This window comes from Polypterus senegalus, chromosome 8, assembly GCF_016835505.1.
Source record: "Polypterus senegalus isolate Bchr_013 chromosome 8, ASM1683550v1, whole genome shotgun sequence".
In the NCBI taxonomy this organism is placed as follows: domain Eukaryota; kingdom Metazoa; phylum Chordata; class Cladistia; order Polypteriformes; family Polypteridae; genus Polypterus; species Polypterus senegalus.
In genome coordinates, this window is record NC_053161.1 from 116,696,049 (window position 1) to 116,715,901 (window position 19,853).

General features: G+C 38.2%; 1 protein-coding gene across 1 annotated transcript in view; it reads left to right on the plus strand.

The window, feature by feature from the left end:
* Positions 1–19,582, plus strand: part of slc17a8 (solute carrier family 17 member 8) — a 97,226-nt gene extending 77,644 nt beyond the window's left edge. The window contains exons 6-12 of the mRNA XM_039760540.1: positions 3,432–3,518; positions 7,264–7,406; positions 7,514–7,663; positions 8,972–9,104; positions 11,695–11,805; positions 16,296–16,423; positions 18,394–19,582. Coding sequence (XP_039616474.1) covers positions 3,432–3,518; positions 7,264–7,406; positions 7,514–7,663; positions 8,972–9,104; positions 11,695–11,805; positions 16,296–16,423; positions 18,394–18,744 — 1,103 coding nt within the window. The 3' untranslated portion in view covers positions 18,745–19,582. The remainder of the gene's footprint in view (positions 1–3,431; positions 3,519–7,263; positions 7,407–7,513; positions 7,664–8,971; positions 9,105–11,694; positions 11,806–16,295; positions 16,424–18,393) is intronic.
* Positions 19,583–19,853: the final 271 nt, after the last annotated feature.

Sequence of the window (19,853 nt, forward strand, 5' to 3'; positions counted from 1 at the left end):
TACTGACATTTTATTGTAACCCTTGCCTTATGATCCTTTTTATTTATGACTACCCATCTCCCCTGAGGCTCCGCCCATGTAGTAGTGAAATGAGACAGTAAGGAGGGCCCTGCCAGACTCCCTACTCCTAATGTCACGCTTCGTCCTCCTCTTGGCCCGCAGCGTCTGTCTAGAATTAGAGCGAATATATCGCTCCTGCAAGTGAACTATGATTCTTAGCGGGATAAGAGAAGTCGCAAAATCAACAGGAATGTTCATGCAAATTATAGAAAAAGAACCCAATCTAAATCTGTTAAGTAGTTCTCTCATGAAAATCGGACAGACAGATAGACAGACAGACGTTGGATTTTATATATATACTGTATACAGATTACATCCAAACATGAATATCTTGGATTTCTATAAGAATCACTAAAATAATTGATGATAAGGGTCATCCTTATCTGGATCTGTGTTCAGAAAGTACTTTTCTTATACAGACTGAAGCTTCTGTACCAGATATATTAGAATTTTCAGTTTATTTTGCAATTTTTTTGACTTTTTCAAATATTTATCTTTTTCTTCATGTATTTTTCTTCATATCTCTATACCTTGCAGATTATTACTGTTAACTTATTTTGTAGTTTTCATTTGTTTTAAAATATTTTTTTATTTAACGTCATTTTTTTTTCATTGCTGTCATTTTGTAGTTTTATTACAAGGTCATGATAATTTGTTACTAGGATGATGTTTTGCAGAAATCTTGACATGTGGCATCATTACCACAATGTGTAAAGTGTATTAGAGATTGCGGATATTTTCTAAAAGACTTGTTTTCTTTGAATTTCATGGTATTAGACATTTTTTGATCTCCGTTTCTGACTTCGACTTTTAGTTTTGTTTTGGCTCTGACGTACAGGTTCTCTTTTCTTTCGGTGCAGACACTGATTACAGAAAAAAAAAATGGCCCTTTTTGCTTGCTGTTTCCATCCTGGGACAGAACAGTACCATTTAATCCACATACAAATTTTGAAAGCAAACTCAAATTTGTACAATAGAGTGAACAGACCACTCAGTTTAACTCTGTCAACATATTTTCCTGTGTCCAAAGCTACCAGAAAATCTGGGGACTCCAATGCTTCAGGAGAATATACTAAATTCAACAGTCATTGAATTTTTAATTGTGGATGTCTGCCCTTCCTTTTTTCTTTTGACAGGATGTCTTATCTTCTTAATTTAGTGAGATCATTGTAAAGGAGTAAATATCACTGCTTTCATAATGTCTTTTACATACATATGCAAGGCAACCACTGCCAATTAACCAAATGTGAATGACAGCCTCAACTGCTCGATTTTTATACACGATAACACTCACACATTTCTTTTTTTTTTACTTTTTCTAACTGTCATGATGTTTGTGTTGACTCTTATTACATGAAGTGTCTGTAGTGATGACCACATCCTTACACAGAAGCCCATTCATTACTCTGTTTTTTGAACTGGCTTTTCCAGAACACCATGTAGTTAACTAAAGCCTTATTAAATGCAAATAAAGCCAGAGAAATGTTGCAAAATTTTATAGTGTGCTGTGATTGTTTAAATTTGATCTGGCATACTATCCCCTCAAAAATCAGAAATTACAGCTTCAAGCAATACATACTACTTAAGATATTCATAGCTTAAAACTGTCACAGTATTCAACAATGCAGTAGACATTCTTCTTATAATTAAGTTACAACCCCAATTCCAATGAAGTTGGGACGTTGTGTAAAACATAAATAAAAACAGAATACAATGATTTGCAAATCCTTTTCAACCTATATTCAATTGAATACACTACAAAGACAAGATATCGAATGTTCAAACTGATAAACTTTATTGTTGTTTTGCAAATCGTCACTCATTTTGAATTTGATGCCTGCAACACGTTCCAAAAAAGCTGGGACAGGGGCCTGTTTACCACTGTGTTATATCACCTTTCCTTTCAACAACACTCAATAAGCGTTTGAGAACTGAGGACAATAATTGTTGAAGGTGTGTAGGTGGAATTCTTTCCCATTCTTGCTTGATGTACAACTTCAGTTGCTCAACAGTCCGGGGTCTCCGTTGTCGTATTTTGCACTTCATAATGCACCGCACATTTTCAATGGGATACAGGTCTGGACTGCAGGCAGGCCAGTCTAGTACCCGCACTCTTTTACTACGAAGCCATGCTGTTGTAACACATGCAGAATGTGGCTTTGCATTGTCCTGCTGAAATAAGCAGGGACGTCCATGAAAAAGACGTCGCTTGGATGGCAGCATATGTTGCTCCAAAACCCATATGTACCTTTCAGCATTAATGATGCCTTCACAGATGTGCAACTTACCCATCCCACTAACACACTCCCATACACACCCCCATACCATCACAGATGCCGGTGTTTGAACTTTGCACTGATAACAATTCGGGTGGTCCTTTTCCTCTTTGGCCCGGAGGACACGCCGTCCATGATTTCCAAAAACAATTTGAAATGTGGACTCGTCAGACCACAGCACACTTTTCCACTTTGCGTCAGTCAATCTCAGATGAGCTCGGGCCCAGAAAAGCCGGTGACATTTCAGGGTGTTGTTGATATATGGCTTTCGCTTTGCATGGTAGAGTTTTAGCTTGCACTTGTAGATGTAGTGACGAACTGTATTAACTGACAATGGTTTTCTGAAGTATTCCTAAGCCCACGTGGTAATATCCTTTACAGAGTGATGTTGGTTTTTAATGCAGTGCCGCCTGAGGGATCGAAGGTCACGGGCATCCAGTGTTGGTATTCGGCCTTGCCGCTTACCTCTCCTTACTGGAGATTTCTCCAGATTCTCTGAATCTTTTGATGATATTATTGACAGTAGATTCCTTGCAATTGTACATTGAGAAATGTTGTTCTTAAACTGCTGGACTATTTGCCCACTCAGTTGTTCACAAAGTGGTGATCCTCGCCCCATCCTTGCTTGTGAACGACTGAGCCTTTTGGGGATGCTCCTTTTATACCCAATCATGACAAACACCTGTTTCCAATTAACCTGTTAACCTGTGGAATGTTCAAAACGGGTGTTTTTGGAACATTCCTCAACTTTCCCAGTCTTTTGCTACCCCGTCCCAGCTTTTTTAGAACATGTTGCAGGCATCAAATTCAAAATGAGTGAAGATTTGCAAAACAACAATAAAGTTTATCAGGTTGATCATTAGATATCTTGTCTTTGTAGTGTATTCAATTGAATATACGTTGAAAAGGATTTGCAAATCATTGTATTCTGTTTTTATTTACGTTTTACACAATGTCCCAACTTCATTGGAATTGGGGTTGTATTTATTATTTCACATATAATGCATACTTTCAAAATTCCATCTGAATGCTTTTGCTGGTTATGTTTAACAATTTTAATCTGATATTTTAAAATGAATTTTCATCTCATTGCAGGGTCTTATGCAGGGGCTGTGATAGCCATGCCATTAGCAGGAATACTAGTGCAATACATTGGATGGAGTTCTGTTTTTTATGTCTATGGTAAGTGAAAAAGCACAACTATGGTATTAAGCAGCCAGTGTGGCATAGTGGTTAAAGCTGTGGATTTTAAACCCTGCAGTTGTGGGGTCAAATCCCACTACCAAACACTGTGAGTATGAGCAAGTCACTTGAGCTGCTTGTGCTTTGACTGGAATAAAGACATCTATCTAGTTATGTCACCTTGGAAGAAGGTGTCTGCTACATAGTAATCAAACTAATTTTGAGGATTCACAAGGCTTACTTTGGGAGGTCTTAAAACATTTATTCAGATCACTTGATTGACTCAGCATAGGCACAGCATTTTGCATATGTATACAGAATAAAGCCACCTCCCACAAATGAAGTGCAGTGCAAAAGATGGTAATGGCAAAATTGGCTGCCATCACTAAAAATCCTTTCCATGCCCTCCAGAAGGCGCTCTCTTGTAGTACTTCTAGCCTGTGGCTCACTGCACTGTGGTGTACTAAGAAGCACTTCTGGAGGTCTTTTCTTCCCACTGCTATCAGGCAATTCAAATGCTTCCACCGGTGTACTTGTTAGTTTTATTTTTACTTATCAATTGATTGATTTTCTTTTTTGTCTGTCCTGTGAATTTGTATGCTTGTTGTTTATTTTTCTGCTGCTGTATGCATCTTATTTTCCCCATTGGATTAATATAGTTTATATCTAATATAATCTAATCTAATCTGATCTGATCTAATCTAATCTAATCTAATCTAATCTGATTGAATTTAATCTCGTCTAATCTAATGTCATTTAAATAAACATGTGCAGACTTCCTCTGCGTATAACACCTGCTTCTGCTCTTCTTATGCTCTTTCTACCTGATGAGCCTTCCTCAAAACTGGGCACTGGCCTGTACCTACCATACTTAAACATCTTGACACCTGTTACTTGAACTTCAGCGAGATACCCTTTGAGAAACTTCACAGAAGCTATTATTAAGCATGTCTGCTTTTTCTTAGAGGATAGAAAGTGCTGCTGTATTTTGTAGCAATTAAGAGATCTATAATAACTACCGACTCCAATGCCATGTGGCACTAATCCTGAAGAAATGCATGTAAATTTAAGAGATATCCCAATAATTTTAAAAATGTGGAATACACTCTTGGACTCCCCTAAATCCATGTCAGTTCTATAGTCTTTAAACACAGATTGTCCAACCACTACACCCTAGCAGCAGCCCACATGAACCCTGAATCGTTTACTGGCATAAAACACAGTCATTCTGAAATGCACTCGGTGGCGAATGTCCAGGCCTGACTGAATTCTCATTTTCTAGCTCTGTAGTTTTTTCTACATTTTTATCTGAAACTAACATTGGTGTTCTGTGTCTACCAGTTGGACAGGGTAGCCTATAATAGTATATTCTAGGAAGTCCCCAGTCACTTTTGCACAAGGAACAAATACTAGCAACAATGCAAAACCAAGAACCAGTGGGATAACCTCATATTGTTTTATAATTAAAGCTTTAATTGTAGGTTTGTTATTATTATTATTATTATTATTATTATTAAGTGTGGTTAATTGGGTTTGATATCTGGTGTTATTCCCTATCCACTGAGAGAAGTGACAGCAGTGGGTTGAAACCAGAGCCCTGAAGGTGGGATATGTTGTGTTGTGGCGATGTGAAGGCACAGATCCAGTTGCGTCTGCCTTTTGATAATGTCCATTGCACAAAATGAGCATTCCCAAGTATAGGTGAAGGGATATTTTCTGAGGAACAGAATTGCTCTCTCTCTTGTGAATGTGGATTACAGATCCACATTTATTCAGAAGTTACTCAAATTAACATTCTTGTGTTGCTGTTTAAGTAAAACTAATTTTGATATTTCTAAAATCTCCAGTTGAATTGATGCTTCATCCAGGATGGAAATAATTGTTTGGCGACAACAGTCCACTGGCCTTTTGCAGAAATGGAGAAGAGCCAATAGAAACAGGTGGTGTTCACATACAAAGCTGAAGCTCTCAAACTGTTCCTTTTAATTCTCAATAAATCTTGCAATTATCACATGCAGCAGGGAATCTTCTCACATTTTGGTTTTCTTGCAATGTTGCTGCTGGAACGTGTAAAACTTTCTTTCCTGTAGATCTAATTCAAACAGGGCCAGCTTTAAGCAGAAAGCTTTTCAGTGTTTGGTTTTGAAATTACAAAACTATGTACAGAATCTTGTATTCGTGACATCTCAACAAAAATAAAACTTTACAACAAATGTCCTTGAAGAATAAATGGACGAGATTTTAACAAAATCGGTCCACTGGTAGTCGAGTAGTTTCTGGTGGACAGGCAGATGGACAGACATGATAATGACAATAGATCCTTTTCGTATTATATGTTAACACATCTAACTAAGTTCATGTTGTGCAACACTCGACCCCAGCTATGGCAGATTACACTGTTATTCAGTGTCAGGGATGCCAGGGGCGACCCATCTGGGACGCCGTGAGGGACCGGATGTGGGTCTGCGCCCACCCTGGATCACGTGGGGACCGCCTTCCTGGTTGCTCTGGGAGCCACGGGTTAAGGGCATGGAAGCCCCACCCTGCAGGGGCCCGTGGTCACCGCCAGGAGGCGTCCCAATGCCTGTTTGTTTTTAACAGCTCGATTTGCTTTTTTGAATTATTAGCAGGCTACCTACCCTGCTTTTTTTCAGGTTTGTTGGCCAACGGATCGATCCAACAAACACATACACGGGTTTGGCAGCAGGCCAGTGGTTTAATATGGCCCACCACGGGTCAGCTTTTGGGCAGCCCTGTTCTGATTCTGCATTTGTGTGGAATGAATGTAGGCTGAATTAAAGTACTCTATGGGCCAGATGTGGCACCTCAAGCCACCTACTGTTATATACTGCACTCTTTTCAAAGGCATCAGTAAAGTTGAGACAGCTGAATACTGTTGTTGAAACAGTCAATCGCATATTTGAAAATAATTGTGGAAATTAAGAAGATGACCATTCATGATGCCAATGAGAAAGCACTTCTTCATGCACGTTCTTGTGTTGTCTTTATTCATAGCTTGAGGAAGGGAAATAATAAAATATTTTTGGCTGGCATTCAAGATGCTAATGTTACCAGTCAAAAGTTTTAGAACATTCCCATTTTCCAGTTTTTATTGCAATTTAAGCAGTTCAAGTCCACTGAATAACCTGAATTGGCAATGGAAGGACTTGTCTTCTGTTTCTGTTGCGGCTTTGGGTCTTTCAGACCTGTTTCTGTCAGAATATCTGTGGCTTTCTTTGCATTTCCTTTGAAGGAAATACCCATTTTTTAGGGTTTATAAAGGTCTCTCTGCCCCCTTTGTTAAGTGCCTTTAATAATAGCAATACTGTATTGCCCAAATAATGCTTAAAAGGGTATACAAACACAATTTTATTTATCACTGCTTTTATGCAGACAGAGGATTTGTAAGTAATCAACAAAATTTGGAACACCGGTAGGAATTGTTTGCATCAGCTTTCAAGACTTGTTACAATTCCATTGCTACAGAAAAGGTATAAGATGTTAATCAAGTACTTGTTCCCTGAAAATTACATTTTGTACAATCTGGAAAATAACATTTGTTTTCATATTTTGGTAACTTCATTTTTTTCAACTGCTTAAATTTCAATTAAAACCGAAACTAATTATTTTATCAAGGCATCTATTCCCAGATCAAACCTGCTCCAGGTCAACAAGCCCTCCATGCCCCACTTTGGACGCTCTGTAATGTACCCTTTTATTTTTATTGTGGCTTTTCTTTCCATAGGGGGTTTCGGCATGATTTGGTACATATTTTGGCTACTGCATGCATATAAAAGTCCAGCGGTACATCCAACCATAACAGAAGATGAAAGGACGTACATTGAGACCAGTATAGGTGAAAATGCCAACTTACTGAATGCTACAGAGGTATTCCTTTATCAAAATTGACTTTGACTTTGACTTTATATGATCAATAGACCAAAGTGTTTAATTTACAATTAATGCTATTTGACCTTAGATTACTCTTTTTTCAGAAATTCAAGACACCTTGGAAGCGGTTCTTTACATCAATGCCTGTATATGCAATTATTGTGGCAAACTTTTGTAGAAGTTGGACGTTCTATCTCCTGTTGATAAGTCAACCAGCATATTTTGAAGAAGTTTTTGGGTTTGCAATTAGTAAGGTATGTAACTGGAAATGACATATTTTTGGGTTAGGACTCTCTTTGCAACCACATACTGTCTTTTTAAGAACTGCAGCCCACCAAAACTCAAAGATGTAGGCAATAAAATTAAAAAGAAAATAAGAAAATATCTGAAGTATAAAGTGACAATATCCATCCATCCATCCATTTTCTAACCCGCTGAATCCGAATACAGGGTCACGGGGGTCTGCTGGAGCCAATCCCAGCCAACACAGGGCACAAGGCAGGAACCAATCCTGGGCAGGGTGCCAACCCACCGCAGGACACACACAAACACACCCACACACCAAGCACACACTAGGGCCAATTTAGAATCGCCAATCCACCTAACCTGCATGTCTTTGGATTGTGGGAGGAAACCGGAGCGCCCGGAGGAAACCCACGCAGACACGGGAGAACATGCAAACTCCACGCAGGGAGGACCCGGAAGCGAACCCGGGTCTCCTAACTGCGAGGCAGCAGCGCTACCACTGCGCCACCGTGCCGCCCTAAAGTGACAATATGTGACACAATAATGTATACGGAGAGGCACAACATATTTACCAAAGCAGCAATGTCAATTTGTCTGTCAGGAAAAGGTTTTACAACGCTATATGCAAATAGCTTAATTTTTGGTTTTTACAGTACTCTATAATGGGGAACATGAATGGATTGGTGGGCTTTTCATATACAGTGCCTATAAAATGCATTTCCTTGGAACTTCAGCTAAATGGAAGTTATATGAGTAATATAAACATCAACACAATTCTTATTTGCATTCATTAGGTTGTTAAATGTCAATAAAGGACAACAAAACAAGATTCCAGACAAAGATTCCAACAGGAAAAATCCACTATAGAAATGTGTAACTGTTTTACTCTATTATAATATATTAAAATGTGATTGTGTGTGGGGTTTTGAATAACTTGGAGTTATCTTGAGTTGTGATTCTACTTTACATAAGCAATTTAAATATCTGTTTTCTTTGTTTATCTCATCTGTCATTGATTCAATTATGGCTGAACACGTTAAATAATTAATGTTGTCACATCTGGTATTTGCCTCCTGGTAGCCATGCTTATGCCTATCTATTCAAGATGCAATACTGGAGTCAAAATCTTTTGTTTTCTGGTTAAAACTGCCAGGTGGATGAATAGTAGTTGCAGCCTTTCAAAACCTGGATGATCATTTTTCAGAATATTAATAGATTTTCATATGAAAGGTTGCTTTAGTTTTTTAGACTGATCTCTGACAATTGTACAATGCTTAGAATATCACAGTAAAACAGTTTTCATTACTTTTTTGTAGGTTGGAATTCTTTCTGCTGTTCCCCATATGGTGATGACAATCATTGTCCCTATTGGGGGTCAGCTAGCAGATTACTTAAGGAGTCGAAAGATTCTATCCACTACAACAGTTCGAAAAATCATGAACTGTGGAGGTAATGTTGAGAATTATTCAGCATGATATTTCACATAATGAGAAAATAACATTCTTGTATCACTTATGTAGTATTTAAGACAGGAGATTAAGAGACACAACACAGAATGCCAGCTCAAGCCCTTAGACAAATAGGCATATTTATTATTTCACTAGACACAGGCAATCTCTTAACCAAAGCACACCTATCAGTCTTCACTGCTGGTACGATTCAAGAGTAGTATCCACAAATTCATTCTGCCTCACATTCACATGCTGACACTCCTTTACATACCTGCAGCATTCAGTTTGATATTCCTAACTCCTGACACTCTTTTCAGCATGCACAATATCCTTGTCCACTCCTGACTCCTAGCATCTCCATTAAACAAACTCTCCTTGATCTCCACTCCATCACATAACACATAAGTTTCATTCATCCTTTTGTCTCCTCCTCATGCTGGTTTTTGTCACTCTCTTACCAGACCACTTTATTAGTCACTATTTAAAATGCCTTTAGCATAGGATGTCTGACCCTTGGAAATAGTTTTCTAGAAAACTGAGGGAAAGGCAAAGTAAAACCGGAAAGGTCACAATTGCTCATAGATAGGTGCCCCCCACCACCCTGTCTGTAAGAGCTCAGTCTGACAGCCACTACAATATTCATCTTTTTCTTATGTTGTAGATGAATATTTCTTGGAAATAAACACTAGTTTAGAATAAATTAGCCAAATATGACCAAGGGATATAATATGTAAAGATTGTCAAAATGCATACAATATGAAAAATACTCCCTACATCGACATCATCTCACCCAGTCTGAAAGTAGTAAGGGCCAAAGCCTGTCTTGGTAATGTTTTATAATGCTTAACTGTGACTGTTCTCTTATTATTAGCCATTGTAATTCTTTTTTAAGTGAGTTTTCTGTTGTTGCTTATTATGATCTCTATATATAAAATCTTCACTTGGATCTTGATCTTTGTTTGTCCGCGAATGAATTAGAAGCAGAAGCACTAGATGGCAGTAGAGAGACAGCTAAAACATAGGCATTGCATTAAGAATCTCCTCCAGGCTTATACTACTGAAGACTGTAGTACTCCAGTCACACCTCAAAACACAGACATTCAAACTAAACAAATTGTTGTGCTTTAAATCAACTAAAGAGATCTTCATTTAGATCTTGATCTTTGTTTGTCCGTGAATTCCACACATACATAGACCACCTTCCAGTTTAGTGTGTTGTTGTTACTCACGGATGTCAACAATGTGCCGGAATAACGAAAGGGGTGGTGGACAGTGTTACGCTGGTTAGCTCCTGAGGCCTGGTTAGAGAATGAGATTGCCGAAGATAAAAGGTACATGCCTATGTAACATATGGATGAAAGAAAGACAGTGGGTAAAATGAATGACAACGTAACAGCACATTCCGGAAATTGTTACGTTGTAACCGGCGAGTGCTGCGCGTCTCACAGTTGTACTGTGCCTTGCTCACATGTCAGTGAAGTGATCCCTATTTATGCTTTAAAGAGACTGGATACCTATGTGTCCCCCTTTAATAACCATTGCTCCGTGTATATTGCTTTACTCTTTGGATTGCCACAAAGCAACCTGCGAGATTGGAGAAAGGTTGAGAAGACATCGTGAGAGGAAACGACAGCATTGTGAAAATGAGACGGACTGTGAACTGACAGAAGCAGAAATGCTCCTACACCACCACATAATTACTATTCGGACAGTGATTCCGAGTAGGCCGTTCCTATCGAATTAATGTCCAAGGGTTCTTTTGTAATTTTGTTTGCCATATAAAATATCATAATGCTGTGCGACGAAGGGCCCAGTTCACGACTGGCAGCCGCGTTTAAATAAGGAGCCCTTCAAAGACAACTTTAAACACGCGCAACGTAGTTGGCCGCACATGGCTAGTATTTCTATATTTGTTGAGCTTCTGTAAAAGCTAATTTTGCCCTGGGGACAGATAAAGTTCTATCTATCTATCTATCTATCTATCTATATATCTATCTATCTATCTATCTATCTAAAGAAATTGATGTACATGCACACCTGGACTGGCCTGTCCATTGTGCTTTCATTAGAAATATACAAAACAAACAGAATGGTTTTGCTCTGTCACAAAACATGACTGAATATCAAAGGACTCTTGGGAGGAGTTATTCGTTTAGAAATTAAACCTGTCATTTTTTTCAGACCAACTCTAAAATCACTTCTGTTTCACTGGATTGTTGCTTAGTCTAATGCTGTCCAAATTATGCTTCTGGTAGAAGAGCAAGTAGCTTACTGTTTTCTGCACAGAAACTTTAATGAATGCAATATGGTTGCCTCATGAAAGCCTTGGCAAATGAAACCCGAAAACAATTGTTCAGCCCAAACATCTTCCACATATGCAATATCTTTCAAGGCAAGGATACTGAGACCTGAGAACATTTCAGTGAAGCCATACTATTTTTCTCACTGATGTTACTGTATGTAGGTATGGTTTTTAAATAGCATATAATTAACTGCAAGCATCACCAAAGCCTGGTTCACTGGGTGATAAAATTAAATTTATCCATTAATAATTATCATTTTCGTTGTATCTTTTTTTGTGCAAATAGGTTTTGGAATGGAAGCTACTTTGCTTCTTGTGGTTGGCTATTCTCATACAAGAGCAGTTGCTATTTCTTTCTTAATTCTTGCTGTTGGCTTCAGTGGATTTGCAATTTCAGGTAAACAGCACTTTTCTGTTATTTTTTTTTATTGCAGCCATCAAATACAATGTTATAGCATTACAATGATGCACTCTGAAAGTCACTATTCAATGTAACCCTTTAAATACAGTATTAGTGCCTAAATGACAGCTTGTATATCATTATGCTTTCCATTGTTCTATTCTGGAGGCAAATTAAAATATACATTACTGTGCAAACATCTCAGGCTATCACATCAAATCAAAACCTCTTGCTCAACTTCAAATGAACCCAAACGTGCTTGGATTGTTTCCAAGGGGGCACTCATGAGAAATTCCCCAATGCAGAATTAACGTCACATAAAAAGATTACAAAAATAAGGAATTGCATTATGTCAAGTAAGATAAATAAAAGGAATCACAGAAGGATTATACAATGTATGAAATAAATAAATAATCAAATAAAAACTACAGCCCTACTGGGCTTTGCTAAACAATCATTAGCTCTTATTTAGCAAATGGGGTGACTCAAAAGAGTCAGCATAACCTCCTGGCCCATCTTCCATTGACCACACTTCCACATCTCCTTCTGCAGGGTGGACCCTTGTTTTGCAGCCATGTACCTTCACATCCCCTGGCCCATGACTAGAAAGGCCTTTAAACCTAATCCCTTAAATACTTACTGGATATACCAAAGACAACGTCTGGCATTCAGGAGCTGCTCTGTGACACTACAGTTCCCAGGCACCCCTGCAGTGGCCTATACTGTATAACATCTATAAGTATCTGATTGCCACATATAAGATATTCACTATCAACAAGTATCAGCCCGGCAAGCACACACACACACATTGTATCCACTCTAATCTATCTTCAGACTTGTTGTTTCTGGGAATCTTTATATTGTCTGTTAACCTAAGTTATGCTTGTCAAGTCATTGAAAATTTGTTGGAATTCTAGCTTTGGTTTTCATTAATTTTACACTGCGCTATGTACATCACCTGGCCCAAAGTGTTCACTGCCAGATATCCCTACCAGGTTGTTGTGGCAGGTCCTAATGATTTTTTTTTCCGGACAGGACATCTTGGTTTTTGTTTGAAGCTTTAAGGTAGTTGTATCTCGCAGGGGGTATTTGATACCTGAGAATTCAGATTTTTTAAATAGTGGTCAAGTTGCCCTCATTCCCTGATTAAAGCAAACTTTAAAGCTAAGACAATGTGCATTTAATATATATTGGTTTAATTCAATAAGTCAATAAGTCAATAAGTTAATAACATAAGCTGAAAGAAGCCCATAGAGAAAGATAATACAATCTGTATTCTGTTCAGTTCAGCAACAGGCATTCCATATTCAGTCCATTGGCACATTTCTTCCCTGGATTTACTCTTTTTTATAGTTATTTACAGTCCTTTTTACTAATTGTGAGAGTGTCTTTTTAACTCATCCAGCCTGCTAGAATTTCACAGATGTTGCTGGAAATACATAGCATGCCTCTGCCTGTTAGAATTTGATGTATCTTTCTAGTCTTACAGTATATCAGAGAGTTTTATTCAAGACCTTTTGTACTCAAATTAGTTCAGTGTTTCTCAACCTTTAAGTATTTGCGACCCAAGTTTTCATAATAGTTTTAATCGTGCATCCCTAACGTTTTTTTGAAAGGAGCCCACTAATACCAATTTGTTCTTTTTTAATTAATGATATATCATAGATGCATATTTTATTATACCTACTTAACTTTTATTGACATTTATCTAACTCTATATTTCTTTTTCTAGTATCAGAATGTAGTTTATGTTAATTTGTTTTGGTTTCAATAGATGTATTTTTCATATTTTTGATTCCTGTTTTCTTTTTGTCCACATCTTTGTGCCCCCCTAGAGGAGCCCGCCCCACAGTTTGAGAACCACTGAATTAGTTAATTTTACATATACAAATGCTTTCGAAATGAGAGTTTCTTTCCTGTTTTTACCATATAAATTAATTTAAAAGGATTTACTACATGTTTCTTTTCACTTTATTGTTATGCAATCTGTGTTGATCAATGCCAAAATTCCAGTTTAATTTTATTTACTTTCCATATTGTAAGACAATAAAAGTTGTCACATCATATATCTACTAGCAAATTCTGGCCCTAGCAACTAGAGGTACAAACGTAAAAAAAAAAAAAAAGCTATTGATCAGACTGAAGGTAAATGAAGGGACGACATCAGGGGTACTCTAAGCTGGATGAAGGTGTGTTCAAAAAACAGATGGCTAGATGCATGAAATTTCAGGAAAATTAGCTTTGAACCTCAATAGCACTTTAGGAAAAAAAAAATGTTAATAATTGAATTGTTGATTAAGCAATTCTCAAAGCTTTCAAATGTTTAATTTGTATTGGCATCAGTCAATCATGTGACACCTATGGACATCAAGGTGCCCTGAAATTGGCAAACAGATTTAAATTTTGCTAAATATTTGTGAAAAAATAAGAAATTTGCAACTGAATTAGCTATCCAGATTGCTGCATCCCTACTCAAAATGACACTCTGAATTTGGTAAGGCTCTTCTTTTATTTGTGACTATTGTTGCTGAAATAGGATTGCCTATCAACCATAAATGAAAATGGACAGATTTGAATCTAAACTGTGTAATGCACACTTGATTTGCATTTGCTTTGAGGGTATTGGACAATAGCACATTCAGTATGTACATACAGTGCATCCGGAAAATATTCACAGCGCTTCATTTTTTCCACATTTTGTTATGTTACAGCCTTATTCCAAAATGGATTAAATTCACTTTTTTCCTCAGAATTCTACACACAACACCCCATAATGACAATGTGAAAAAGGTTTACTTGAGGTTTTTGCAAATTTATTAAAAATAAAAAAACTGAGAAATCACATGTACATAAGTATTCACAGTCTTTGCTCAATACTTTGTCGATGCACCTTTGGCAGCAATTATAGCCTCAAGTCTTTTTGAATATGATGCCACAAGCTTGGCACACCTATCCTTGGCCAGTTTCGCCCATTCCTCTTTGCAGCACCTCTCAAGCTCCATCAGGTTGGATTGGAAGCGTCGGTGCACAGCCATTTTAAAATCTCTCCAGAGATGTTCAATCTGGGCTCTGGCTGGGCCATTCAAGGACATTCACAGAGTTGTCCTGAAGCCACTTCTTTGATATCTTGGCTGTGTGCTTAGCGTCATTGTCCTGCTGAAAGATGAACCGTCACCCCAGTCTGAGGTCAAGAGCGCTCTGGAGCAGGTTTTCATCCAGGATGCCTCTGTACATTGGTGTAGTCATCTTTCCCCTTATCCTGATTAGTCTCCCAGTTCCTGCTGCTGAAACACATCCGCACAGCATGATGCTGCCACCACCATGCTTCACTGTAGGGATGGTATTAGCCTGGTGATGAGCGGTGCCTGGTTTCCTCCAAACGTGACGCCTGGCATTCACACCAAAGAGTTCAATCTTTGTCTCATCAGACCAGAGAATTTTGTTTCTCATGGTCTGAGAGTCCTTCAGGTGCCTTTTGGCAAACTCCAGGCGGGCTGCCATATGCCTTTTACTAAGGAGTGGCTTCCGTCTGGCCACTCTACCATACAGGCCTGATTGGTGTATTGCTGAAGAGATGGTTGTCCTTCTGGAAGGTTCTCCTCTCTCCACAGAGGACTTCTGGAGCTCTGACAGAGTGACCATCGGGTTCTTGGTCACCTCCCTGACTAAGGCCCTTCTCTCCCGATCGCTCAGTTTAGATGTCCGGCCAGCTCTAGGAAGAGTCCTGGTGGTTTCGAACTTCTTCCACTTACGGATGATGAAGACCACTGTGCTCATTGGGACCTTCAAAGCAGCAGAAATTTTTCTGTAACCTTCCCTAGATTTGTGCCTCGAGACAATCCTGTCTTGGAGGTCTACAGACAATTCCTTTGACTTCATGCTTGGTTTGTGCTCTGACATGAACTGTCAACTGTGGGACCTTATATAGACAGGTGTGTGCCTTTCCAAATCATGTCCAATCAACTGAATTTACCACAGGTGGACTCCAATTAAGCTGCAGAAACATCTCAAGGATGATCAGGGGAAGCAGGATGCACCTGAGCTCAATTTTGAGCTTCAATGGCAAAGGCTATGAATACTTATGTACATGTGCTTTCTCAGTTTTTTTATTTTTAATAAATTTGCAAATATCTCAAGTAAACTTTTTTCAAGTTGTCATTATGGGGTGTTGTGTGTAGAATTGTGAGGAAAAAAATGAATTTAATCCATTTTGGAATAAGGCTGTAACATAACAAAATGTGGAAAAAGTGATGTGCTGTGAATACTTTCTGGATGCACTATATTTACTTTTATGCTTGTCATAATACAGTCAATCAGATAAAGTGAAGAGCTGGTGCTTTATAAGGTCCTCCTCAGGTCTTCTCGCTTGTCCTGAATGACACATAACCAAGTGAGAGCATGAATCTCAATTAAATGTCCTTAAAGAATTTGATTCACAGGTAAACTGAAGAGGTAATTTATGAAAATCTCATTTTTTATCTTTTCAGGATTTAATGTAAATCACTTGGACATTGCTCCTCGATATGCCAGTATACTAATGGGCATCTCCAATGGTGTTGGAACTTTATCAGGAATGGTCTGTCCTCTGATAGTTGGTGCTATGACCAAGCACAAGGTATATTACAAAATTAATGCGCTCTCACAGTTACGACTGAGCCTTATGTTTTTCTCTTTACTCTATGCTTTTGGAATAATTATTTATTTTCTTAAAAAACACAGGAAACACAAACTAACAAAGCAAATGACAAAACTTGAGCTTCCCTATGTAGACAGCCTCCTTTGCCCTGTCTATCTGTTGGGGTGGGTCATCTGTTTACCCACCTCTTCAAACTCTGTAAAGCACTCACCTTCCTTATCTCTCCCTCTTTGTCTTTCAAAACTGTTTTTTCTTCCATGAATGTCTTCACACCAACTCTGTATTTAAGATTAATTTTACCTCTGGTTTGATGTGGCTTATAAATCAAACATCAGAATCACTTCCACAATTGAGCAGCCAGATTTGGCTATATTGGACAAGGCCTGAGCTCAGTGTAGCGATGTGCTTGCATCATGGTCATATCCCAAAGGCGACTTTTCTGCTGCCTTTCGTTTTAAATGGCAACACAATATCTCGTGCTCCACATTAGGACTGTGTGCTCTCTCTGAGAGGCTTATGGCTTATGGGTCTTACCCCTGTGGGTTCACTTTCTCTTCAAAGGAAGAAACTTGGCTAGCCATGGGTGGGGGTTTATTTGTTTCTAACCTAGTTTGGTAAAACTTGACTTAATAAGTATATAATGATACTTGATTTTAATAAAATCAAAAAAAGAAAAAAAGAAAAAGAAACTTGGCTAGCTATAGAATTACCACACACTGTTACTTACCTCTTGCCAGTCCTCCAGTTCCCCCCGCTCTCTTTCTTTCATTCTCCTTGAGGTTTCTCTTCTTAGAGTTGATCTGTAAAATTTGCCAATGCCTTTTTCACAGTGAATATCCTGTAACCTTGTTGGCCAAATATTTTCTTTGGAATTCCCTGTGCGGATCATTTTTTTCCAAGTGCCCCATGATGCTTTTTGAGGTCAGTGTGACATCACAGAGCTGTAGCAGCCATGCACAGAACTTTCACACACACTTACTGTCCAGCCAGATTTGTACCCTCATGCATTTAAAAAAAAAAACATGCCCTGTTTTCATTTGAGGGGTACATTAGCTGACCCTAATGAGAATATTATGAGTACTGCCACTGGACATATAACACTGATCCCTGTGCACAGGAAAAGCAGCACCAGATGGCTAAATTGCATGCATAATTAGCCATGTGATGCCCTTATGAACTGAAACAAGCCTTGAAGGAGTTATTTTCCTCCCCCTCCTAAAGATTTATTTCTGTTTATAAGGCATTTCTATCTTCTTGATGAAGAACAAATTTGCACAGTATCTGCACAGACAGTTTTGAAATAAAGAAAACATCAGACAGTCAGCCCTGACTTCAAATAATAGAATGAGCCAGACGTTAATCTGCATCCTGCCCAGCAAGTAGGTCTTGCAACTTACAGGGAAAACTTGGGGGTTGGCAGGATTGGCACTCCAGCCACCATAAAAAAACCTCACACTGTTTCAGTGGGTGCTGAGGTGTCACCCGTTGCATGGCTGCCCTCAGGTCCTAATCTGGGTAGTTTGTAGTGTGGTGGATGCAGCAGCACGCTGGATCGGCAAATACTCCCAGCCTCCTCCTTTTGCTAAAATATTATTAACAGTTGCTTCCTTAATGCTAAATGTCAATAAGAAAACAGCCATTCCCACAATGCTGTGTGTTTTTCTTTTTTCTATAGACGTTTTTCACTTTGTTTAGTATTGTCCAGGGTTTCTCACCTTTTGATGCTGCTGAGTTGAGATATTTAATAATTAATTTCTCCACGAAAACAATAGATTAAAATTTTTTCTCAGCCATCACTACAAAACCAGATGGGATAAGTAACATTTAAATAAAATATCTTTTTTTGGGTGGCGTACTCCTTGGAAGTTTTCTAATATGTTTGCAGCTACGAACAGTTTTTTTGAAAACACAATGACGATGATGGTTTTCTACGTGTTTGTGTGTTTCAGACTCGTGAAGAATGGCAGCATGTCTTCGTAATTGCTTCTGCTGTGCACTACACTGGTGTGGTCTTCTATGCTTTATTCGCCTCAGGAGAGAAACAAGACTGGGCTGACCCAGAAGACACCAGTGAAGACAAAGCTGGAATCATTGATCAAGATGAACTGGCTGAGGAAACTGAGCTTAATAACGAAAGTTTTGCCAGCCCAAAGAAAAAGATGTCCTATGGGGCTACAACCCACAACCAAAGCAGCCGCAAGCAAAACTGGAAGAAGAAGAAAGGGGTCACTGTGGACCAAACGGACGAGGAGCAGGTCCCTTATTACTATGACAATGGCAGCTATCAGGATACATCATAATGATGCAGAAGCACTTACCCTTGAACAGGGATCTCATGTGTTAGAGGGTCCATGAATGTTGTGAATGTGGGGAACAAGCAGGACCATTCTAGTGCATAAGGAGCCATCAGTTCTTAGCTTTTCTAAAGAAAATATTCTGAAGAAGGATATCCTATTTATTATTTATGAATGTTCTTGATAAAAAAAAATCTTAAGGGACCGTTTACAAATATATTTACTATAGTCTCCTTTGTTTTACTCCTGTTGCATTGTAATCGGTGCTATACATCTTTTCTAACATAAAATAAAAAGCCAAGGGAAAATGAAAACAAAAAAATGTTAAATAATAATTTTAAACAAAAGCAACCTCACGTTCCTTTCAATACAGCAGGGAAGGTGATGTTTTAAGTGGCGTAAGATTAGGATTTGTATTCTTTTTTCTATTAACTAAACTTTACTTTTGTGATGTGAAATTTGAAGATCTGTCTGAAGTAATTAGCTATGATAAAATAGCAAAACATTTTTACAAATTCTCAATTTTTATAGATAACTTGAAAGAGTTATAAGGAGTATCTGCAGTGCGTTAGCGCAGCATAAAATGCTGGCAGAAGCCTTTTCACCATCCAATGGTAGAATCTACGACTGTAATGAAGGGAGCTCACCTTACATGTTGGGTAGCACTGCAGTTTTACCAACCTACCTAATTTTTGCTTTTAAGATTATTTTTATCTGAGACAGGCACTTTATAATTTATTTATAATTTACTAGGAAGAAATGCACTTTGGTTTGTTGAGGTAAAACTGGTAATGTTTTTTTTGTGATTTTAATTTTAAATAAAAATATATCTGTTCACGTTTCAATAAAGATGGCTCACCTGCTAAAATATTCTTAAATATTTATATAATATATATATAATAGACTATTTTCTGCAATAACTGCTGGAGAGAAGCACAAAATCTTACGAACCCTATGCCTGCAAACAGTAAAATAAGACCTAAGGTGTCACAAGTGAACATATGAGGTAAAGAACGGTGCAAAGTGGCTTATTTCTGATTACAGTCCACAATCCTCAAGTTTTATTCCAATGGATATGACAAGTTGTAACAAGAGGAAAGAAAGAGAAATGCCAA